The 24,937-nt window shown below is 46.4% G+C and overlaps 1 protein-coding gene across 1 annotated transcript in view; it reads right to left on the reverse strand.

Annotated features, from left to right (window-relative positions):
* Akap12 (A-kinase anchoring protein 12) overlaps positions 1-22,864 on the reverse strand; it is an 87,651-nt gene extending 64,787 nt beyond the window's left edge. Inside the window, exon 1 of the mRNA XM_057761601.1 lies at positions 22,566-22,864. Within this exon, the coding sequence (XP_057617584.1) occupies positions 22,566-22,715 (150 nt within the window). The 5' untranslated portion in view covers positions 22,716-22,864. The remainder of the gene's footprint in view (positions 1-22,565) is intronic.
* Between the last annotated feature and the right edge of the window lie 2,073 nt (positions 22,865-24,937).

Raw genomic sequence — 24,937 nt, forward strand, 5'->3', positions numbered from 1 at the left:
CCAGGCCCATGTTAATCTCATCAGTTGAAAGGCAGAAACTGAAGGATGCAGAATTGAGTATTAGGGTAGCCAGAGACGACGGCTCATGCAGTCTAGGGTTCTTCAGCCTCCTGAGCCTGCTTCTCTTTTCTGCTGAGTTCTGGGATTCTAGGCAATGCGTGCCTGGCATAGGCTTTCCAGTAAAGGAAAGACATACGTATTGCTCACTAAAGCGGTCTAGCCTAAACTGCATCTGTAAGGGGCAACCATTTCTTTCAGCCCCATCTGTCAACTGTCCCCCTTCTCTCTCTGGTGTATCTGGAGGTCAGCAGTGATGGAAAAATGTTAATGAAGTTACTTCTGTGTGCGCTAGTGCATGGATGTGTGTGCAGGGCAAGGTCAGAGAACAATTTGCAAAAATAGTTCTCTGCTTCTATGCTACGGGGTTTGAGGACTGAACTCAGGTCAGTGCCAGGCTTGGTAACACACCCCTTATCTAGGGGAACATTCCCAAGACCAGGACACATCTGCCTTTATTTAAACGGACACAGAAGTAATCACCCCTCGAGCAGTGTGGTTCTTAACGCTGTGATCATTTAATAGTTCCTCATATTATGGTGACCCCAACCATAAATGCATTTTCTTTGCTATTTCATAACTATAATGTTGCTACTGTTTTGCGAATATCTGTGCTTTCTGATAGTCTTGGGTGATCTCTGTGCAAGAATCTTTTGACCCCTAGGTTGAGAACCACTGCCCTATAGACAAAAGGAACCACTGTATTCTTGGATTTTTTTTTTAAAAATGATACAAGGTTTCATTGTGTAGCCCTGGTTGTCCTGCAACTAGCTCTGTAGACCAGGATGGCCTGGAACTGAGAGACCAACCTGCCTCTGACTCCTAAGTGCTGGGAATAAAGGCGTGCACCACCACTGCCTAGCCTGTGGCTTCTTTCTGGGCTTGTTTTCTTTCAGTGACTGAGAGGAAATAAGATTTAAAGTTGCTTAAGGAATCTCACCCTCCAAACAGCCAAGCCACCACACTCAGGCTTCCCACGTCACAGCAGAAAGGGGAATCCTAAAAGACAACACTCATGTATTCAATTAAATAGATAGATCAGTAAAAGGAGAAAAAGACATCAATGAGCTTTCTTCGGCTTTCATAAAAGCATGGGACTGTGCTGTGGCAATCAGTGGCTTCCTAGGGGAACAACAGGAAATAGATCCCGGGCTTTCCAGTGTACACTTGAACTACCCCTAGTTCCAGTGGCTTCTCTTCCATGCTGAGCGGGGAGGGCTCTGCCCACCAGGAGACCTCATCACGCTGCAGTCGCTGCAGTCGCTGAGAGATGCAGGCATCCAAAACTCGGGGAACTGCATCCCTCTAGGGCTAGAATAGTTACCGCCGGGACGGGATAGCAGACTGTAGACTGAGCCATGCTTTCTTGGTTCCACTGAAGCCCTAAGCAGACACTCCAATGCTAGTGACAACGTCTTCTTAATCACTTTCAAGTATAAAGCAAACTCTCAGAGAATGAATGGTAAAATTTTAACCCATTCGTGACTCCAACTAAACATCTGCAACACAGATTAGAAGCACCAGCACTGTGAATTATAAAATTCCAACAGGGGCTGCAGAGATGACTCTATGGGTAATATGCTTGTCGGGGGAGTTCGAATCCCCAGCACCCACAGAAAGCACAGTAGTTTTCTGAACACAGTGGTGCATGTTGTAACTCCATCGCTGAAAGGGGTGAATAGAGACAGGAGGATCCCTGAACATTGCTGGCCAGCCAGTGGTAGCTCATCTGTGAACTCCAGATTCAACAAGAGAATTTAGCTCAAAAAATAAGAAGGGGCCAGCAACATGGCTCAGCAGGTAAAGGTACTGGCTATAAAGACTGACAAGCAGAGTTTGACCCTAAATGCACATGGCAGGGAGGACCAATTCCCACAAGTTTTCTTCTGTCTCCATGTGGGCACACACATGCACACAAATGCACACAAGCACACATGCACATGGGCAAGCACATTCCCACCCACAGCAAGTGCACACACACACACACACACACACAAGCATTGCCCGTCACACACAAAAACTAATTCATGTAGTTTTAGCATTACACTTAACTTTCATTTGAAAAGGTTTTTTTTTAGTGATCTGTGTGTGTGTGTGCGCGCACGCGCTCACGCATGTGCACGAGCACCTATGTGCAGGTCTCTATAGAGGCTAAAAGAGGGCATCATATCCCAGGAAGCTGGAATTACACGCAGTTGTGAGCCACCAGATATGGGTGGGTGTTGAGAGTGTAACTCGGGCAGTGGTGGCCACACCTTTAACTCCAGCACTCAGGAAGCAGGGGCAGGCAGAGATTTGTGAGTTCAAGGCCAGCCTGGTCTACAGAGCTACTTCAGGACAGCTAGGGCTGTTACATAGAGAAACCCTGTCTTGGAAAAAAAAAAGATAGTCAAGAACATAGAAAGATTTGTAAAAACAACATTTATTTTTTGGCACTAAAAATTATATTTCAAGTTGTCTAGGCTCGACACTATCAAAATCATGCTTACACATAAGAGTTCACTTTGGCCAATTAATCAAGAACTATTAGATGTAGGCAAACAAGGGTACCACCAATTACTAATTATGCTCACCCCAATGTTTACTTACCAGCTATCTCCCTTCAGACACAAACTAAACAGTTAAAACCAGTCAAAATGAGCAGATAAAAACAAGTAATTTTCCAGGACAACAAGATACTCTATTGATGCAGTCTACACAAAGCCATTAAAAAGAACCAAAAATCAATCAATCAATAAACAAACAGAATGAAACTAGTCTTTCTGCATCCTACACAGGGGAGGAATATACACAACCTGAAGAACTAGCCATCCATCGTCAGAAAGAAGTGGTCTGTGTGCAGGTGGTCCCAGCTCGGAACAGATGGTGGGAAAAATAAACCTCCAAAAACTTCTTCTGCCTTGCTTGCCAGCATGCCACTGAAGAAGATGTCTTGGTTTTAGTGTTCAAATTCCTAGTTCAATATAATATGTATAGAATATTCTGATCCTTAAAAACTTTTTAAAATTTTCATTTGTGGGTGAGGTGGGTACCTGTGGAGGTGTGGGGATCACGTGAGGTATTGGAATTGACACTCTTCTTCTGTGTAGGTTCCAAGGAAAAGATGAAGGTTGTAAAAGCCCCGAACCCTCCCATCAAAGGATTTTGCTGTGGTTTTTGTTTGTTTGTCTCTTTGTTTTTTCAAGACAGGGTTTCTCTGTGTAATAGACCTGGCTATCCTAGAACTCAGTTTGTAGACCAGGCTGGCCTTGAACTCACAGAGACTCATCTGCCCCTGCCTCCCTAGTGCTGGGATTAAACGCGTGCACAACCACAGCCCAAGATGGTATGAAACACATTTAAAGAACCAGAAGGTCTCTGCAGTAGATGATATTTAATCAGTGTTAAAGTGTCTGGTTCGGGGAACAGACGGTTGTTAGGCAGAATGGAGTGAGGTAGCCGTGGACAATGCTGAGCTGTCCAAGCAGGAGCTGCTCTGATATCTAAACTGAAGCTGCCAGGGCTCACTACCATCAAAGGTGGAAAACCACCACACGTGTGGTGGCCCTCTGTAATTCCAGGGTACACTCAGAAGGTAGAGATGGGGTCCCTGGGGCAAATTGGTTAGGTAAAAGAACTAACTTGGAGAGCTGGGTTTTAGTGAGACCTGCTTCCGTAAGTAAAGTGAAGAATGACCGAAGACATCAGATAACCTCTGGCTTCCTTCATATACATGCACACATGCACCTACATACATGTAAACATACATACATGCCATATACATACACAGGAAGAAAGGAAGGAAAGAGGAAGGAAGGAAGGAAGGAAGGAAGGAAGGAAGGAAGGAAGGAAGGAAGGAAGGAAGGAAGGGGGGCTGGGGAGATCCAGAGCATATGGCAACATGCCCAGAGCTGGGAAAACAAGAGACAGGAGAATCCCTGGAGATTGTAGACCAGTCAATCAGGTCAATCAGGGAGCTCTAGGTTCAGTGAGAGTCTGTCTACAAAATTAAGGCAATGTGCTGGTGACATGGCTCAGAAGTAAGAGCGTGTACTGCTCTGGCAGATGACCCAACTTCAGTTCCCAGCACCCACGTCACACAGCTTACAGCTACCTGGGGAACTGATGCCTCTGGCCTCCGAGAGCACCAGCACTCGCGCGCGTGCGCACACGCGCGCGCACACACACACGTACACATAATGCAAACATTAACAACTATTTTTTAAAAAGGTGGTGATGGACTGGGTCAAACCCCCATGTTGGCCTCTGGCCTCTATGTGAGTGTGCATCCCTCCACCACAGACACCGCATGCATGCACATACATGAACACACATGCCATAAGAAGAAAAGGCAAAACTGGAGTTGGTGATGGAACATGCCTGCAATCCCTGCACCAGAGGATGCAACAGAATCGTGACAAATTCAAGGCCAGCCAGGGATAAATGACTGGACAGAGAGAGAGAGAGAGAGAGAGAGAGAGAGAGAGAGAGAGAGGTGTCTTTAACTCACAGAAAGCCTCAGCTCCACCTCATGGACCCTCCTCGCCATGAATACAATTCTCTGCAGAGCAATATTCCAATCTAGAAATGGTTCTCATCTGAATACCAAGTCAAGGATAAGATTGTGACTCTGTGGTGGAGACTCACGAGGCCCAGGAAAGCGTATGTCTTATTGCCAATGATGTGTAATGCCCATATAGGTCCAGCCTGGCATGTGTTGGACACACACTGATTTTAGACCTCACCTTTAGCTAGACCTAGTAGGGTGCACTCATCATTCCAGCAGCTGGGAAGATGAGGCAGGAGGATTGCAAGCTGGAGGTCACTCTGAAATTAAATAGTCCAGCACAGTCTTAAAGAAAAAAAGTAAAAACAAACAGCTGGAGAGAGGATGGGTTAAGGTGTTTGCTGCCAAGTCTGTCCGTCTGGGTTCAATCCTGGAACCTGTGGAATGGGAAGGTGAGACTCACCAAAGGTGTCTTGTGACCACACACACACACACACACACACACGCACGCACGCACACTCACACTAAGTAAACGGAAAGAGGCCTAGAACCACAAACACTACCTAGTTAGGAGTGCTTGCCTAACATGGAACACACACACACATGCACACATGAGTGCACACACACACAGAGTAAATGGGAAGAGGCCCAGGACTGCAAACACTGCCCAGTTGGGAGTGCTTGCCTAACATGAAACACACACACACACACACACACACACACAGAGTAAATGGGAGGAGGCATAGGACGGCGAACACTGACCAGTCGGGAGTGCTTGCCTGACATGAACGAAGCCCTTTTGATCCCTGGCGCTGCACACAAGTGTGAACCCAGAACTTGGGAGATAGAAACAAAAGGACCAGAAATTCAAGTTCATCCTCTGTCCTCCACAAGTGTAAGGCCAACCTGGGCTACCTGAGATCTCAAAGGAATAACTTTCTTAAAAGCTGGGGTTGTTATGACCCTCCAGTACAGTTCTTTTCTTCTCTAGTAATCAATCTCTAAAGCTTTCGGTGATCAGACTCAAGGCGAAAATAAATCAGGGTCCTACTCAAGCTCTTATCTGAAGCTGAAATAAACCAGCCGGTCCTTTCTCAGCATAGAAACCAAGGCTTTGGAGACTCTCCTTCTTCATGACCATAAAAAGCAAGGAGCCGCTGACATTTCCCCGTACTTGAGTTTGCCAGTGGAGGAATTAGCAGCTCCATTCAAACGGCCGTTTGACCTTCCCTTGCTCTTCCTTCGAGTTCACACACACAGGCACGGAACCTCTAGCTTCTCTGCAGGACCGGGGAGAAGTTTGGGGACATAGTAATTTACAGCTTTCTAGCTCCACAGTAGTCTGATTGTCTCGGGCCCCAGAAAACACGGTCAAGGGAGGGCGCACAAAGGCTAAAGGCGGCTTGGGCCAGGACTATGGGCTCCAGCTGAAATTAAGTCTATAAACAGTTATTATTGCGGTCTGAAAGTCAAGTGAAATCTGAAACAAGTTATCTGGATTCTTTGAACAATAAGGTCAACCTGCAGGGGACTGGATCCCGAATTTTCTAAAGCATTCCTTTTGTTGGCTCAGTTTTCTGCTTTATCTCCTAAGGGCCCCTCCCTGTCCACTAGCTCCACATCTGGAACCAGTTAAATAAGGAGATAAGGAAAAAGGGCTGGGCAGGGTGCTCCTGGCCCCAAACTCAGCACTAGGGAGGCTGAAGCAGGAGGATCAAGAACTCCTTCCTACCCAGCAGGGAAAGCCTGTCTCAAAACAGGCATAGGCAGCCTGATCTACAGAGCTAGTTCTAGGACGGTTAGGCTATGATATAGAGAAACCCTGTCTTCAAAAACAAAAACAAACAGCAAACAAAAAGAAGCAAAAACAAAACAAGAACGACAAAAAAACAAAACAAAACAAAACCAAAACAGACATAAGGTCTAGGTTTGACTCCCCCCAGCACTAAAAAAAAAAAAAACAACAACAAAAAACCACTTAATTCATTAATGGTAAAATAAAATCATGGTGGAGAGGCAAGATGGCTAAGTGATTAAAGGCGTTTGCCACGCACACTTGGTAGCCCTAGTTCAACCCCCAGAAATGTTTCACGTTAAGGAAACCTAGGAGGCATGATTGAGGTGTCTATTAACATTTCAAAACAAATGTTCGCTAGCTCTCCCATTGTGGCTCCTCCCTGTTGCACAATTAATAAAAACCCAGAGACAGAAATTGGGATTAACCTGAAGGTCAGAAAAGCAAACAGGCAGCCTTTGGCTATAACCTCTACCTCAGTTCGAAATGGTGATCCCGCCTCCAGGAATCTGAGAGTGAGTCTGAGAGCTGTCTCTTCCTGTTTATAATCCTCTCTAGTTCTGGGATTAATGGTGTGCACCACTGGGATTAAAGGCCAGCACCGCCTGGTTTCTGTGGCAACTAGTGTGGCTACTGGGATTAAAGGTGTGTATCAGCACTGCCTGGTCCGTAAGGCTGACAGTGGGGCTGTTTTCCTCTCCTTCCCAGAGGTTGGACTTCCTCTTCCCTTCTCTCAACTTCTCCTTCCTGTATAACGTAAGCCATTGTGGACACTTGGCCTCTTGATCTCCTGGTCCTTTTGTCTGCTCTCTTCTTTCTCTCTTCTCTTGCTCCCCACTCACACACATCGCACATATCACCACATAATTGGTTTGGTTTGCAACAGGGTAGTCCTGGCTGTCAATGAACTTGCTTTATTGTCCAGCCCTAGTCCTCCATAGATAATGGGTACCACAGTCATCTACAAAAGATGAGCCCCCAGTAGTATCCAATATTTCCAGATAGGACCCCTGGGTCATTTAATTTGTCTGTTTTCAGACAGGGTCTCTCGTAGCCCAAGGCAGCTTCTTATTCTATACTGAAGATGAGCTTGAATTTCTGTTCCTTTTGCATCCACCTCCAAGTGCTGAGACAATAGGACCGTGCTACAGATTGAACCCAGGACCATGTGTGATGGTAAATACTGTACCAACTGAACTGTATCTCCAACACCCCAAATCCCCAATTCTTTAAAACCACTGACACCCCTTTCTTGCTACATGCACTCAACCCCCTCTTCTTTCCCCCTTTTCTCCTTTTGCCTGTTACTTTTATTACTTTGCTTTAATATTGTGTGTGTGTGTGCGTCTATGAGACTGTACACCACGTGTGTGTGGGTTTCCAAAGAGGCCAGAAGAAGGTATCAGATCCCTGGGAGCGGGAGGGATAGGCAATTCTGATTCTCTGATGTGGGTTCTGGGAACCAAACTCAGGTCCTCTGGAAGAGCTGGAAGTGTCATCTCTCCAGGCCCTGCCTATTAGTCTTTAAATAAAATCTGTCTCAGGACCATGCAGTGACCCCCTCCACCCCCAAAAGTATCCATCCCATATATGCTATTTCTTGAAGACTGAACTTGAACAATGAATCTGGAACTTTGAATCCAGCTCTCATTCTGTTGCTTCATTTGCCTAAGACTGAAGCATTCTGGGAAAGGAAGCAGCTGGGTCCCAGGGCTCAGAGGGACTGACTGCCTGAGAAAGCTTTCCCTGTCCAATGTAATTCTTTAAACCATGACCTACTTCCCTGAATACTGCACCATTCTTTGCATTCCTCCCTGTCTTGAGGGACTCATTTGAAATCTATCACTGTTAAGAGTCTGGATACTACCATTGGGTCTCAGTCACCACAAAATCCCCTCATAGGATAACAACTAAAATATCTATATATTTAAGCATTCTAAAGACCTCAGTTATTACTAAAAGAATTACTAGTTTTCATGTTGATCAAAGCAACCAAGTTTAGTTAATTATAAGCAAAAGACTTAAAATTACCTAATTTCTTACAAGTAAATTTTAGTCCTTGAGGTTTATCAATAAAGGGTGTGTGTGGTATCTGTGTGTGTGTGTGTGTGTGTGTGTGTGTAAATTCATCAACCTGGGTTTTAGTTTCATTACAGTTCAGGTTTTTTTTTGCGTCAATTTTCTACACCAGTTGTGCCAAGACTGAGAGAAATTGTGATAATAAGAAAGAATTTAACAAAAATTTCTAGCATTCCCTACTACTTGAGTGACTTATTGTCTACAAAACATGGCACAAAGATTATAAATTTCCATTTAAATATCCTCAGTTACAACATAGAAGCTGGAGCTCAACTCTAAATAATGATTTGCTTGTCCATGTTATTTCTGAAACAATTAAAAAATTCATCATGAGAGATGGATCAGCAGTTAAGAGCTCCTACCGCACTTCCATAGTTCCTGGGGGTTCAATTCCCAGTGCCTACAGACTCACAACCATTTGTAACGATAGTTCCTGGGGACCCAAAACCCATACAGTGGCAAACCCACAGGCAAACACCAATGCACATAAAAACACCAGCATGATGGTGCCCATCAACATTCCCATCTCTCAGGAGACTGAGGCAGGAGTTCAAGTCCTGCCTGGGCTATAAAGTGAGACTTTGCTTCAAAGATGAAAACAAACAAGAAGTGGCCAGCTCTTAGTGACCTGGAGGCCACTTTCTCCTCACCTCACTGTTATTTACACCATACTGTCTAACTGTGAATTCAGAGAAGGGATAGCACGCGTTGAACTTTCTGTGGAACTTAGTTCTCACACCCCAGTGGAGAAGAGTAATTCCAAACAAGTTTCTAAAAGGCAGTCTTCTGGAAAGTCTGTTAGGGCTGGGTTTAAATGATCACTAAGAACCACACTTATAGCCAGGGGGTGATGGCGCACACCTTTAATGCCAGCACTCAGGAGGCAGTGGAAGGTAGATCTTTGTGAGGTTGAGGCCAGCCTGGTCTACAAGAGCTAGTTCCAGGACAGATAGAGCTATTACACAGAGAAACCTTGCCAAAAAAAAGAACCACACATAATAAAATCTAAAATCTAGCAATCGTTAAAGCAAAGGATAACAATACATGGTCTATAAGCCCTAAAATCAGAAAGCTGAGGCAGGAGGATTGAGAGTTTATCTTAAAAATTAGTTAATTAAACTGAGAATAGTGGCATTTGGGAGGTAGAAGTAGGCAGATCTCTGTGAGTTCATGGTCAGCCTGGTCTACAGAGTGAGTTCCAGGATAGCCAGGGCTACATAGTTAAGACCCTGTTATAAAAGTAGTAAGAATAACAGTAATAATAAAATGAATAAATTTTAAAAATAAAACGTTAAGAACTACAAAACAAACACTCCTGCTTATTGCATGACAATCCAAGACACGAGGAAGCATCTGTATTTGTTTGTGTTCATGTATGTGTGTGCTCACGCTCACGTATGTGTGTGAATAGGTGCAGGTATTTAGAGGCCAGGTCTTCCTCAGTTGTTCATCTTTTAAAAGCTCTGTCTGTGTGTGTGTGTGTGTGTGTCCATGTCCAAGACAGGGTTTCTCTGTACTCCCTGGCTGTCCCGGAACTCCCTCTGTAGTAGACCAGGCTGGCCTCAAACTCAGAGATCCACCTGTCTCCGCCTTCCCAGTGCTGGGTTTGAAAGTATGTGCCACCACACCCAGCCCCTTTAGATTTTTATTACACGTATTATTGTGCATGTGTGTGTGTGCACACCCATGGCATGGTGCACATATGGAGGTCAAAGGCCAACTCAAAGGAGTCAGTTCTCTCCTTGTACTGTGTGGGTTTGGAAGACCACACTCAGGCCAGGCATGGCACCAATGCCTTCACACATCAAGCATCAAGCCATCTTGCTGCTCCGACTGTTATTGTTTGTTGAGATGGGATCTCACTGTGTAGCCCAGGTCTGGAACTGGCTACATAGCTCAGGCTGGCCTCAAATTCACAGAGAATTCTGTTTCTACTGGGATTAAAGGCATGTGCAACCATGCCCAGCCACAATTTAATTTTTCAAGCCAGAGTCTTTCATGGAACCTGGAGCTCATCAGTTTGGCTGGACAGGGTAGCCAGCAAGCCCCGGGGATCCTCTTGTCCCTGTTACACCAGTGGTGGGATTATGGAATAAATGGATGCTGGGATATGGTTCAAGCCTTCATGCTTGGGTGGTACACATTACAGACTGAGTCATCTCACAACCTTCCTTTTCTTGTCACCCTCCCCTTAGGAGGCAGGTTTATTATATAGCTCAGGCTAGCCCTGAACTTGTACTCCTCCCGCTTTAACCCTGCTGAGATTTCAGGTCTGTGTGTGTGCCATCATGTGTGGCTCAAAGTATCGAGGCGTGTGCAGCCAGTATTTTGGCTCACACCTCTAATCCTAATTCTTGAGAGGCCGAATCACGACTGTCCTATGTTAAGGCCATCCTGAGCTACACAGTACATTTCAGGGCAGCTTGGACTACAGAGCGAAACTGTGCTTAAAATAAAGAGTGACGAGCCTGCAAGATGGCTTCGAGGGAAAAACACTTTGCAAGCAACCCCGAGTTAGGTCCTGGGACTGTGACCCCAACACTGCAACCCCCAACACTCCCTGTGAGACAGGAGGTGGAGAAGGAGAGAACTGCCTGGAACCTCCAGGGCCAGCTGGCCTGGAGTGCACAGCACAACAGGTACAAGACAGACTTTCTCAAACTAGAAGGGGAGGACCGACACCCGGAAGTTGTCCTCTGACCATAGCGAAGCCAAAGCACACACAGTCCCTTCTCCCGCCCCCAACAACAACAACAAACAGGACATTTTAAAAGGAGTGATGGATGCATTGACAGCTGTGACAGCTGGAACCCTGAGCCTGCACCAATCTACTCCAAAAGCAACCATACACTCAGACACACAAACTATGAGAGTAAACCAGCCGGCCGCCTTGTCCTCTGCACGGCCCGAAAAGCCAACACTGAGCATGCGCACTACCCCAAAGACACACCCTCTTTGAAAGCAAAGATGATCTGTCCCTGAGACACCTCCTCCTCCACTTTCAAACAGAAGGGGTGCGGTCGACCCTCAGGGACGTCCATTTCCTAATGGAGAAGATTCGTTACGGTAAGTGGTGTTCTGGCAGCTGACCAACTCGCTGTCTTTGCTGTATCTCTTTTCTGTCCACCTTTCCTCCTCTCTATACCCCTTGTTGACCGCCATCTACAGATTCCATAGCATTATCCCTTCCTCTTGATGACCTTTGTGTGCACCACGCCCAGTCTGTGCTCCCGTGGAAACCACTATTGGAGAAGCGTAGCTGAGTGTAGTTAGAGCATCTCGTGATGGTTGGTCAGTCATTACGTGGTTTGCTGAAGCCTACACCTATTTATTTGTATATTCTTCGTATCAGGCTACATAGCCTCAGCTGGCCTCAAACTCAAATCCTCCTGCCTCAGCCTCTTGCAGGTACACCTTCTTGTAAACCCTTATTTGGAGCCCAAATTACTCCTGTTAAGTGATATTCTAGAGTCATTTCTGCTGCTGCGATAAAAGGCCACCATGACAAAAAGGAATCAATCAGAGAATGGATTATTTGAGCTCAGTTCCAGGTTTCACACACCTTCAGGCTGGATTTTCTCTCCCGCCCCCCCTCCAGATATGCCCGGAAGCCAACCTGATCTACATCTGTCCTCCTGGACACTTTCCAGGTGTCTTTAAGTAGTAGTAAGTTAAGAGTTTAAAATGTCTCCCTTCAGGCTGCAGCAATGGCTCAGAGGTTAAGAGCACTGGCTGTTCTTCCACAGGTCCTGAGTTCAATTCCCAGCAACCACACGGTGGCTTGCAACCATCTACAATGAGATCTGGTGCCCTCTTCTGGCCTGCAGGCATATGTGCAGACAGAACACTGTATCCATAATAAATAAATAAATCTATAAATTGTCCAAGATGTGTGGGAGGCTGAACCAGAAGCATCACTTGAACCTGGGAGTTCAAGGGCCAGGCTGGAAAACACAGGAAACCTTGTTTTGTTTTGAGACAAGATTGCACCTGACTTGATTTGTAACCTCATCTGACTCCCAAATCTTTCTCCTTTGTCAGCTTTGCCCAGTGCTGGGATTACAGGTTAAGGGCCTGAATAGTGATTGTGAGTCTTTTTTTTTTGGGGGGGGGGTTGCTTTTTGTTGTTTTAGTTTTTAGGTCTTTATTATTAATGAGGAAAGGTATATATGATGCGTTTGTGTTAAGTCTGGGCACACACAGACTATGGTATATGTATGGCGATCAGAGGACAACTCTGTCGTGGGTTCTGTGGATCAAACAAGTCACTGGGCTAGTGTGGCGAATGCCTTTACCTGCTGAGCCACTAGCTCTTCCCCTCACTTGCTGGTCTTCCTGACGGCCCTGCGCCAAGCCTGTACCCTGCTCAGATTTCACCGAGCCGGCAGATATCTGAGCTAACAGCATCCTTAGAAAATGTTCGCTGGTCATCTCCCTTTGCTACCTCACGCCCCACCTGTCTCCATCTGATCCTTCCCAGTTTCATCCTCCACCTGGAGGACCTTCTGTGTCTGCACTCTGTTTTGCATCAAGCGTACGTTCACTTTTAAAGCTCTCTACTGTCCGAGCAATTCTTATACCATTGGGTGAAACGTGATTTATCATCCCTTTTCCATTATCCCCTTAAAAAGATCCATCTCCTTAATATACCCTTCTCGCCTCCTCATTAATGGTCTTTGATGTGGCTAGAATACCTTTCCAAAATACTCTTTGCTTTTTTTTTTTTTTTTAAGATTTATTTTATTATGTATACGGTGCTCTGCCTGAACGAATGGCTGCAGAGGGCGCCAGATCTCATTACAGAAGGTTGTGAGCCACCACCATGTGGGTGCTGGGAATTGAACTCAGATGTCTGGAAGAGCAGCCAGTGCTCTTAACTGCTGAGCCATCTCTCCCGTTCCCTACTCTTTGCTTTTCAAAGTAGTTATCTAGAAAAATTCTCCGCATGGTTATGGACCAATGGATGGCAGTTCCGTCCTCTTTCTCGCTTCACCTAAATCCATCACTGAATACTGAATTTGAAGGGTCCCTCCTTTCCATCCGTCACTGAATACCGAATCTGAAGGGTCTCTCCTTTCCAGCCCCACCCTGTGGTGCTGCCTCCAGCACCTAACCTGGTGCCTTCTGAACACTACGTGCTTAAGAATTATCTGCTTGGTCAGGCAGGGGGTGGTGCACATCTTTAATCCCAGCACTCAGGAGGCAGAGGCAGGTGGATCTCTGTTTTCCACACTGGAGATCCAACCCAGAAAAACTGTCATTGCTGGGCTTTATCCCCAAGCTCAGAAAATACAGACACAGTTCCTTTTCCCTTAGAAACAGGGTCTCTCTGTGTATCCAAGGCTAGCCTCAATGGCTCCCTCCTTTGGCATCAGCCTCTCAAATGCTAAGCCTACAGATGTGTGTATTCATGCCTGGATCATACTTATCACATGCTAAGAAGTTTAGAAAACAATGCCCAATTTCTGCTTTTTTTAAATACTCAAGTGGGCACGAACTCACCATTCACCTCAGTCGTGAGAAGCAAGAATGTGAGATATGAAATAGAAAAAAAATTTTTTTCCCATTTTTGTTTTAGACAGGGTTTCTCTGTGTTAACAGCCCAGGCTGTCCTGGAACTCACTCTGTAGACCAGGCTGGCCTCCAACTCACAGAGATCCGCCTGCTTCTGCCTTGCTGGTGCTGGGTTTAAAGGCCTGCACCACCACCCTTTAAACCCATATGGTAGGTGTTATAATTAACCAGATGTTTTTAATTTAGTGTACAAATACAGAGGGAAGTTGTCTGATTTTTTTAATTGAAACAGACATATGCATATGTAGAAACAGATTCAACAAGAGAGATTGTGTGACGCATGGCACCAGAGTAATAAGAAACATATATGGACAATAAAATCAGAGTTCTCCTCTTAGACATAAAACTAAACTTTTTCTGATAGATCTAAATGGGGGGGGGACTGGAGAGATGGCTCAGAGGTTAAGAGCACTGGCTGCTCTTCCAGGGGTCCTGAGTTCAACTCCCAGCAACCACATGGTGGCTCACCGCCATCTATAATGAGATTGGTGCCCTTTTCTGGCCTACAGGCATAATATTTATTTAAACATAATAAATGAATAAATAAATAAATGTTTAAAAAATGTTCTAAATGAGATGGGAGCATAACTCAAGGGCGGAGTCTGTGCTGATGTGTGTGTGTGTGTGTGTGTGTGTGTGTGAGAGAGAGAGAGAGAGAGAGAGAGAGAGAGAAAGAGAGAGAGACACTAAGCTTGACCTGCAGCACTCCCAGTTCTCGGGAGGCTGAAGCAAGCTCAAGGCCAGCCAGAGTTACATAGCAAAGACCTGTCTCAAAATAAAGTAAAATAATTAAATAACCCCCTAGGACCTTGTGCATGGTAAGCAAGTGTCCTCTACCCGTGAACCTCCACCAGACATGGTTTGTACACACATTCCTGACACGGCTTGTAGGCAGCAGCTTCCACCCAACATGGCTCCTGTAGGGGTGCCTACACCCACAGCATACTACGTAGGAGGATAATTTTCTTTTTTCTTTGTTTTCTTCTCTAGATACTTGAGAGGGAAGAAATCTGACACCTTCCTTTCCACCCACACAAGCTCCAAACTTAATAAGTCTGGGTTTTCACCTAAGCCTTGAACACTAGGGAGAGAAGACACACACACACACACACACACACACACACACACGCGCGCGCGCTCAAACACGTACATATGCACTCAGGCACGTCTACCATCTCAGCCCTTGGGAGGTAGAGAAAGAAGGCTCAAGAACCCAAGGGCAAGACTTGGCTGCACAGTGATTTCAAGGAGGAGTATCTGGCCTTTGAGATAAAATCCTATCTCGAAATCAAAGAAAAAGAAAAGCCCTGATAAGCCGGGCGGTGGTGGCGCATGCCTTTAATCCCAGCACTTGGGAGGCAGAGGCAGACGGATCTCTGTGAGTTCGAGACAAGCCTGGTCTACAGAGCTAGTTCCAGGACAGGCTCCAAAGCCACAGAGAAACCCTGTCTCGAAAAACCAAAAAAAAAAAAAGAAAAAATACAAAACAAGAGTAATCAGAAGCCCACATCCTTTCCTCCCCTAGCAACAAGGCCCAGGATTCAACCAGTGAGTCAAAGAATCAATCACAGGACAAAGGGCAGGAAAGGTGGCTCAGCACTTAAGAGCTGCTCTTCCACAGGACCCAGGTTCAGGTCCCAACACTCCCATGGTGGCTCACAACCACCTGTAACTCCAGTTCTCCACGATCTGATGTCCTCTTCTGGCCTCCACGGGCACCAGGCACACATGTGGTAAGCATATCATATTTCCAGGCAAACACACCTATGAAATAAAAATGAATCCTCCCCTTTTTTCTTTTTAGTTTTGCTCTTCGAGACAGAGTTTCTTTCTGTAACAGTCCTGGCTGTCTTGGAATTCATTCTGTAGACCAGGCTGGCCTCGAACTCACAGAGATCCGCCTGCCTCTGACTCCTGAGTGCTGGAATTAAAGGCGGGCGCCACCTTTTGTTTTGTTTTGTTTCTTAAACTAATGTTATAGTAGCTTTACCAGCAAGACCAGTCATTGAATAACAGCACCTGCTGCTAAGCCTGAGGACCCGAGTTCACGCTCTGGGACACGAGTCTGGAGAACTGACTCAGACCTGCACACCCTCGCCACGGTTCTGTATGCTCATGGGCTAAAACAGACAATACATTACATACCTTCCTCCTTGCCTACCTTGCTCCTGTAGTATTTTTATTTTGTTTGTCTCACTGTGTAGCCCTGGCTGGCCCAGAACTCACAGAGGACCTGCTTCTGTCTCCCAGTGCTGGGATTAAATGGCGTGCCACTGCATCTGGCTGCTGTTGTAGCCTTTTTAAATGTTTTGGTTAAGAGAGCTGAAAGTTGGGTTCAGGATTTCAACAGATGGAGGTCTTAACTGTTTTCTCAAAATGCTGACTACCATATACGCCAATTCCCAATCTACAAACGACAGCCCACACAGAACTACACAGGTTAGTGATGAGCATAACCTCCCGTGATCCTTTTCTTCCACAGGTGTTCTGTTCCCTAAACCCTGAATGCATTTGAAAACTTACAGAAGACAATGAAAACAGGCAGCTTCATTGGGTTGAAAACAAAAACACCTTTGTGCTTGTGTGGTGTGGGGGCGGGAACGAAACTCAGGGCTTCCCACCTGCTATGGTCCTCAGCTACCATCCAGGCCGGGGTTTTGAAGGAGCTCCTCCAAAGGATCTGGGCAAAGTGGGGTGACTCCTGCTAAGTTCCAGGCCACCAAGCAGAAACCAAATTGTTTATCTGAACTGCAAGGTATCAAAAGATAAAGAGACAGATAACAGGCAACTCCAGCTCTGTGTGACCTGTGCCTGTAGCCATCCTAACCCTCAAGAGGCTGGGGCAAGAGGAGTGCCTGGTGTGAGCCTGGGTTACACTGAGACCCTGTCTTAAAAAATAAACAACTAAATAAATAAAATCCAAACCCAACAGGACAGTTTTAGCTGTATAGAGTCCCCTCTGCATTAAGCTTTACAAGATGTGTAACTTTTGGTTCCGAGTCTGGTTTACTCAGTCCTTTTTCTCCTATGACGTCAATCCCAACCCAGCTCATCTGGACAGTCATTCCTTAGAAGAGGTTTTGGATCTAGAAGCACAGAAGCCCACTAAAGCAGAACTCAATCCTGCATGCCTATAACCCCAGCCACTAGGAGCTGAGGACAAGAGCCACGTCCACCCCGGGATCTGAGACCAGCCTAGGCAAGGGGAAGAAGCTTGTCTCATGCATACCCAGAAAGGTTAATAGAGATCTTAAACTAAATATATTATACATTTCTCTATTTAAACAGTGTGTGCGCTCGTGCCCAGTGGAGGCTCTGCAGAGGTCGGAGGAGAACAACAGGTGGCCAGTTCAGTTACTTTCTGCCTTATTCCCCTGAGACAGGGTTGCTCTAAGCCTGGAGCTCCCAGCTGTCAGACTAACCGGGCAACAGTGACCTGGTACTGGGATGACAGGCTACAAAACCAAGCTTTTAATGTGGGTGCTGGGGACCCACACACTGGTCCTTGCAATCGGGGGGCAAGTACACTTACCGATAGCCCAGGCTGACCTCAAACTATGCAGTCGAATTCTTTCACCTCCTGGTAACCCTAAATAACTTGAAACCTTACTCACTCCTCCATCACCAATGTTCAGCTGTTTTTGTTTGTTTAAGTTTTGAGGCCTTTTTACTCTGTATCCCAGGTTAACCCGGAACTCACTATCTAGCCCAGGCTGGTCTTGAACTTGCTATGCCCCTACCTCAGTCTCTCAAGGGCTGTGATGACAAAGGTGCACACTTGCTGGGTTTGGTCTCTGAGATAGCAAGAGAACAGCCCCTTCTTGTCATGGGGAAAATCTGCTGGAATATAGGTAACACGCAAAAACTCCACTTTCCTCAGGAGTAGAGGGAGAATCTGAGGTTTAAGGATAGCATCCTCTAGGTTTGGAGTCAGCTTGGACTATCACACACACACACACACACACACACACAGGAGGGAGGCAAGAGGGAGGGAAAGAGGGCAGGCAGATAGCATTACTCAATACATCATTAAAAATGGTAAATATGTAATCATTTATTTAAAATCAAAGATTAAAAGCAAAGGTTACTTCAGAGGCATTCTGAGTGCCAAATTCGACCTTCAATTTGGCTCCAGAAATCAAGATCGACCAGGGCAATGGAAGCCCATTCGTTAGTCACTGGTCCGGCAACAACTGAATGAATATAAACTTGCAGAGCAGAGCTTATAAACACGCAGTGGAGGATGTGAGAAGCCAACCTCACCCCCCAGGAGTAGCCACAAAGTCTTAAAGCCGGCAAATAACTGACCAGGCCATTTCCCCCTAGGATTTGCATATGAAGACTGCAGCCTGACCACGGGACTCCCTGCATTTTACTGAAGTGTGTCGAGATAAACCCAAAACACAGGGCATTGAAATGTTAAACTTGAGCAATCAAAGGTTTAACTCTATTGGACTGAGGTGTGTGCTTGCTTGGCAGGCCCCAAAACAAGAGAAAGAGGAAGAAGATATTGTTTAACTCCCAGAAGCTGGAGATGGCTCAGTGGCTAAGCACACTTACAGTCAGAGAACCAGAGGGATCCCAGAACCTACACCAGGGAGCACACAACAACCTTGAACTCCTGCTCCAAAGAATCTGAAGCCCACTCTGGCCTCCACGGCCGTGCACACACATACACACGCACACACACATATTAAATATGTAATCATTTCTTTAAAAACAAAGAGGCTGAAACTGAGGTCTCTGAGTTCAAGGTCAACCTGGTGTACAAAGCCAGGTCCGTGACAGCCAGGGCTACACAGAGAAACCCTGCCTCAAAAAGCATACAAATGCAGGGTGCACACCTTTAATCCCAGCACTCAGAAGGCAGAAATAGGTGGATCTCTGTGAATTCGAGCTAGTTCCAGGACAGGCTCCAAAAGCTATAGAAAAACAATGTCTCAAACAAACAAACAAACAAACAAAGTTTAAAAAAGCATACAAACAAACAAGTTTTGCCCTCTATGTGGCCGCATGGCAGAATTCAATTAGGAAGCTGCCTTTGGGGATTCTGAGGGAATAATTGCTAACTAAAGTCACCAGAAAAGGGCATGGGGACTGTGTTAGTGTTAGCGTACACGCTCTGGGTTCCCTTTCTAGCATCCGATAAATAATAAAATATGGACTTTACATAGATGCTGTGAGGAAACCCATTTCTTTATATGTTGACCTAAGATTTTAAAAAATATATTAACAGAAAAAAAAAGGAAGCTGAATAGAGTGGTGGTGGCTCCCAGTTGTAATTTCAGGAGCTGGAGGCTGAGGCAGGAGGATCAAGTTCAAGGCTAGCCTGGGATGCACTGTGAGTTTTCAGGACAGCCTGGGCTACAGAAGGACTCCTTGTCTAAGAAACAAAACAAAAACCCCAAACCAACTGATTTACTAAATGTGTAGCATGTATGATATAAATGTTTGACATTGCATACAGAAAAAAAAATCTGATTATAATCTTTAATGATTACATTACATAAAAAGGGAAAGAAAAGATAATTCTACCCAAAGAGGGGAAAACCGTATACTATCTAGTAAACCTCCCCCAAATGTCCATACATCCATCAAGATTATAATTCATGATATATAACCCATAAGTAACTCAGTGTATGTGTCGTCTGAGCAAAAAAAAAAAAAAATAAAAGCAAAAAACAAAACAAAACAAACAAACAAAAAACAAGCAAAGTTTCACATAGCCCTGACTGGCTTCAAAGGTAGTCACGGCAGTCCCCCTGCCTCGGCCTTCTGTGCTAGGACTGCAAATGTGGGCTTCTACACCCAGCCAAGCCACTACTTCCAAAGAACAAATCTTCAACTCTGAGTTTCTCCCTCAATCGTCTCCTCCATCTACTGATTACCAGACTCAGTCACTCTCTGATAAATAAATTTAATAAATCAAAATGAGGTTAAAGGTGAAGCAGGAGAAACAGACAGCTGGTATTTGCCAACGAAAACCCAAGGGCCAATAGCATCACTTCTCTCCATCAATTCTAAGTCCCAGCACGCCATGCCAGGAATCATGCCTCACACAGAGGGCAGTTTGTCAGCAAAACCAGAGAGGCTCTTACCTTGTGGAGCATGCAGACCAGCCAAGCTATTAGTTTAAAAGCCCCTAAATCCACAAATGTAGACTCTGCCGGGAAGGGACCAAAGGGCTAAGGTGCCAAGAGTGGCAGATGGGACCTCTTCACCTTGGAAATCAGGGACAGGGGCTTAAGATAGAGAGCAAAGGTAGAATTTGGGGGTGCCAAATCATTCTTAATTCTGAGGTCCTATTGAAAAGTCTTAGGTCAACAAAGTGAGTGATCCGTTGGTTGAAATGAAGGAACACATATATATTCCAACAAGCACATGCAAGTGTATCGATCCATCTCCAAATTGATAACTGGGAAACTGGCCAACGCATTAATGATGCTGTGGATGTCACTTAAGTCATCTTATGAAGAGACTGTTTGGATGTCTCAAGATGGCGGTTGCCAAGGATGGAGAAGGGAGATACAGGTTGGGGGGGGGGTAGAGAAGGTGGAAAAGAAAGGAATGGATTCTTTTAAGTAAACAAATGTAATTTATTGGGAAGGGGATATGGTCCATATTTCAGTGTAAACAGATAATACTACTTCAAGTCGTGTAAAAACCGAGGTAAGTAATGCCTCCTGACTAAATTTTTGGCAGTTATACCTTAAAATTACTGTATTCCAAACCGGAACTATGCTGACAGCAGCGGTCATCAAAACATGGGGTGGGGCTGTGAGATGGCTCAGCAGGTAGAGGCGCTTGCTGTGGGAGCTGGCGACAGGAGTTCAAGGCCCACAGCTCACGTGAAGGCAGGAGAGAACCAGCTCTACAGGGCTGCTGTCTGACCTTCACACGTGAGCACCAGGGCACATTTACCCCTCCCCTACACACACAGATCATGCACACACCTGCACTCTCTCTCATGAGTAGTTCTGGTCTACATGAGCTCCTTCCAGGACAGGCTCCAAAAGCTACAGAGAAACCCTGTCTCGAAAGAAAAAAGAAAGAAAGAAAGAAAGAAAGAAAGAAAGAAAGAAAGAAAGAAAGAAAGAAAGAAAGAAAGAAGTAAAAAGAAATAAAGTATTCAAATGTAACTGAGGCATCCAAAGGATGGAGACTGTACCACAGAAGGTGAGGTGAGGTTAGGAAACCTAAGCATCTGAAGCACTGAGGACGCTGGATTTTACAAGAAGCGATTAGTTAAAAAAGTGGAGGTAGAAACTGTTAAGAGGCGCCGTCAGCCTATACTATAACAGGACAACTAAAGAGGTCAAGGGGATCAGGTCCGACTTCTGTGAGATTTACCTGGACCTCAACGGTTTTTTGTTCTACACAGAAAGATGTTTACATTTCCAGAGACATTCCTAACGGTCCTCTCTACTCTCTATCCCCAAATTCAGTAATTGGTTGATTTTTCTTCAAGTTGTTTGGTTGTTCACATGTTTCTGTAGGAATAGCATAAATCCACCTATGTGAAGTCTTGCTCACAAACACGTGCTGGAAAACAGGTAAAATGCCATGTCGCCAGCCGGGCGTGGCTGCGAAGTCACTTGAGAGGCTGAGGCAGGAGGATTGCCACTAGTTGGGCTAGGTCGTGAGTTCCAAGCCAGCCTAGGTTAGAGGGAAACCCTGTCTCAAAAAACAAATAAGCAAATTAATTAACAACCCCGAACAACAACAAAAGAAAAACAACTAAAGGAAATACTGTAATGAAAATAAGACACAAAGGTAGAGGCTGTGTTGTACCAGATGAAATATTCGACCTCGAACCAAGCAGGCCTGTAAAATGCAGTATTTCTAAAGATTTTCAGTAGACTCGACAGAAAGAGTGTAAGGAACGCTCGCTTAAGCCTTTGCCTACATCGGTGGCAAACTTCTAACTCCAGTGTTTGTTTATCCGACTGAGTCCACAGGCAGCAAACTGTGAGAAAGGGAGACAGGATGCCAGGAGCTTTGCCTAACCCTCCATTGGTGCTTCTGCTCGGGTTCTCCCTGTCTGGAACAGAGCTACACGCCAGGCTCTCTGCATCAGCTAGGCGGTGTCCCAGGCGCTGCCGCAGGACTCTGGGTACCAAATCCGGTGGCCCGGGTGGAAGCTGGTGTCAAGGCCAATATTGGGTGGGGAACCTAGGACCCAGGTTAACAACGCTCCAAAGCACGTTCCGACTTTCCCTCTCTGGGACCATGGACCCGGGGGTGTGTGAGTAGCTTCAAATGCCTGGCTATAAGGTCAGTTCTTATGGATGCCCCACCGGCCATCCCCCAGGCTGCCAGCCCACCGGAAGAGAGGGAAGGCTGGAGAGCGGCGGCAGGGGCAGATTTGATGGCTGCGGAAGGACTAGGTCGCCGCCCTTAGGGACCCACGACAAAGATGCCAGCCCCGCCCCGGTGCGACAGACCCCGAGAGCCTGCAAAGGGCTGCGCTCGAGTTTGCAGCCGGTCTGCACCGGCGGGAAGTTGTGGCAGGCGGAAACCGCCAGGACGCCCCATCTCCATCCCGCCCCACCCAGGCAGGTGGCCGCAGCATACCTTGGTGGCGGGGTCCGCCTCGGCAGGTTCTTCAGCTGCTCCTGGTGCTTCCGCTGCGGGCCCGTGGCCACTGAGCTCCAGCTCACTCGGCGTGTCGCTCCCCGCCGGCTGCTCGGGACTCCGCTGCTCGGTGGAACTGCCTGCGCCCATGGCTCAGTGGCTCTTCTACACCCGCTGGCTAGCGGCCTTCCAGGGACCGCGGGGACGCCGAGGGGCTAGGGGACGTGCTCCCAGGACCACGGGGACTAGGGGTGAGGAGCACCGGCTCTCCGAGATCCTGCTGAGAACGCGCCCGGACTGCGAATGAAGGGGACGCGCTCGTGGCAAACTCCTTAAAAGAAAAAAAAAAAAAAGCCACCTCGTAGCCTCCTCCCCCCTCCTTGTTTTTCCCTCCCTTCATCACATGAGCACAGCCCAGACACGCCTTGCAGCATCTCCCCCTAGGCTGCTAGGACCAGAGCCTCAGCCACCAGGTTCCCAGCAGCCCACCCCACCCCCCAGGGCTCCTCAGGTCCCTAAAGGGGGACAAGAGCTTTGGGATCTGTCCCGGGGCTGAAGAAGATTCAGGGACAGCAAGACAGAAGGGGGAGGCAGCAAAAGCTTTGTTTTTTAATGCAATGATTGATACCCCAAGGTTGGAGTTTCTGCAGCCCTGGGATTTGCATCTGGCCAGGCGCGAACCCAAATCCCCATTTGCTTTTCTTCAGACTGTGTTTGACTTGAGGCATTTGTTCCAGCCTTCTCTACTTTAGCAGGAGAAAGGAAGCGCTCCTGGGCTGCTCCCGAGCCTGGCCATATTAGGACGGCTCACGTGGCAGGAGCTGGGAAACCCAGAGGTTGATGCAGTCAGGCCACTGCTGAGGTGGGCCCAGCGTCCCCGTGGTCCCAGCCAGTGATGTCAGCTGATGCCATCAACAGAGCTCACCGCCCTCTTTGCCCAGGGAACGCGGGGAAGTGAATCTGTTACTGGAAATGTGCCTGTCCTTTGAGGTCCGACGCTGAAGGTTACACATCCAGGCCACTTGCCTCTGCTGACGCCGAAACACCACGTTGGCTTAGGTCTGTTCAGTCACCATTGGTATCCTCTGATCATGAAAATTCCGAACACTAGCCAAGGGGCTTGTCTGTTTTCTTCCGCCCCTTGATTAAATAATCGTTCTATTAATGTCGCAGCCAATAAGTCTTTGACTTTAATTGAAATTTCGTTGGATTATCCCGCTCCAAGCATGAGGGTGCTGGAGAGGAGACTATAAAACAATCTCAGGTGAGCCAGGAGTTCTGCTCACCCTCTTAATCCTGATAGCTGAGTGACAAGAGGTAAGAGCTCACCTTGAACCGCAGGCCCCCTCCTGGGTTGGATAGTGAATTCCAGCCCAGCTTGAGACTCTGTTGGTGAATGAATTAAGGAAGATGTAAAAAACAACAAGAGCATCGAGCCTAGGCACTAAATAAATAGCTTATCCCAGGTTCAGCACAGGTGAGCTGAGTATCAACGGAAACACTAACTTGGTTCCTTATTTGTTGTCATACAAGAACATATCGGGAATCACTCAGTAGTTTTTCAAGATAGAATTTGTTTCCTGGGACTGGAGAGATGGCTCAGTGGTTAAGAGCGCTGGCTGCTCTTCCAAAGGATCCAGGTTCAATTCCCAGCACTCCCATATCAGTTCACAACTGTTTGTAATTCCAGTCCCATGGGATCTGACACCTTCATAACAGGTGCCTGCAGACATACATGCAAGCAAAACACCAGTGCACATAAAATAAATCATTTGCCGGGCGGTGGTGGCGCCCGCCTTTAATCCCAGCACTCGAGAGGCAGAGGCAGGCGGATCTCTGTGAGTTCGAGACCAGCCTGGTCTACAAGAGCTAGTTCCAGGACAGGCACCAAAAACTACAGAGAAAACCTGTCTAGAAAATCAAAAAAAAAAAAAATCATTTAAAAATTTTGTTTTCTCAATTATTTTATTTTTGTGGATATACACAAAGGCCAATTTCTCTGGAGTTTATTCTTTTAAAAAGATTTTCAGGCTGCTAGCTTGTAGCTATTTCGAAGCCTATATCACCTGTCTCAACTTGTTTTGGTTTCTGATGTTTTGTTTGTTGAGACAGAATTTCACATGATAGTCCAGGCTTGCCGTGTGCGCTCTAGCCCAGGTCTCTGGAGAGAAGACAGTGCTGACTTGATAGACCACACCCTGATTTAACTTAAAGTTTGACTGTTTGGAGAATATTAGCATCGCCCCTCCCCCACCGCTTAAAGTGTTGGGGAGTGGAGGCCTTGGGCGCGTGAGATGAGCGCTCTAGCAGTGAGCTGTGTCTCTGCATTCTCACCTTGTAATGGGTACTGTTCAGAAGACATTGCATAGATC

The sequence above is a fragment of the Chionomys nivalis genome, chromosome 2, assembly GCF_950005125.1.
Source record: "Chionomys nivalis chromosome 2, mChiNiv1.1, whole genome shotgun sequence".
In the NCBI taxonomy this organism is placed as follows: Eukaryota; Metazoa; Chordata; class Mammalia; order Rodentia; family Cricetidae; genus Chionomys; species Chionomys nivalis.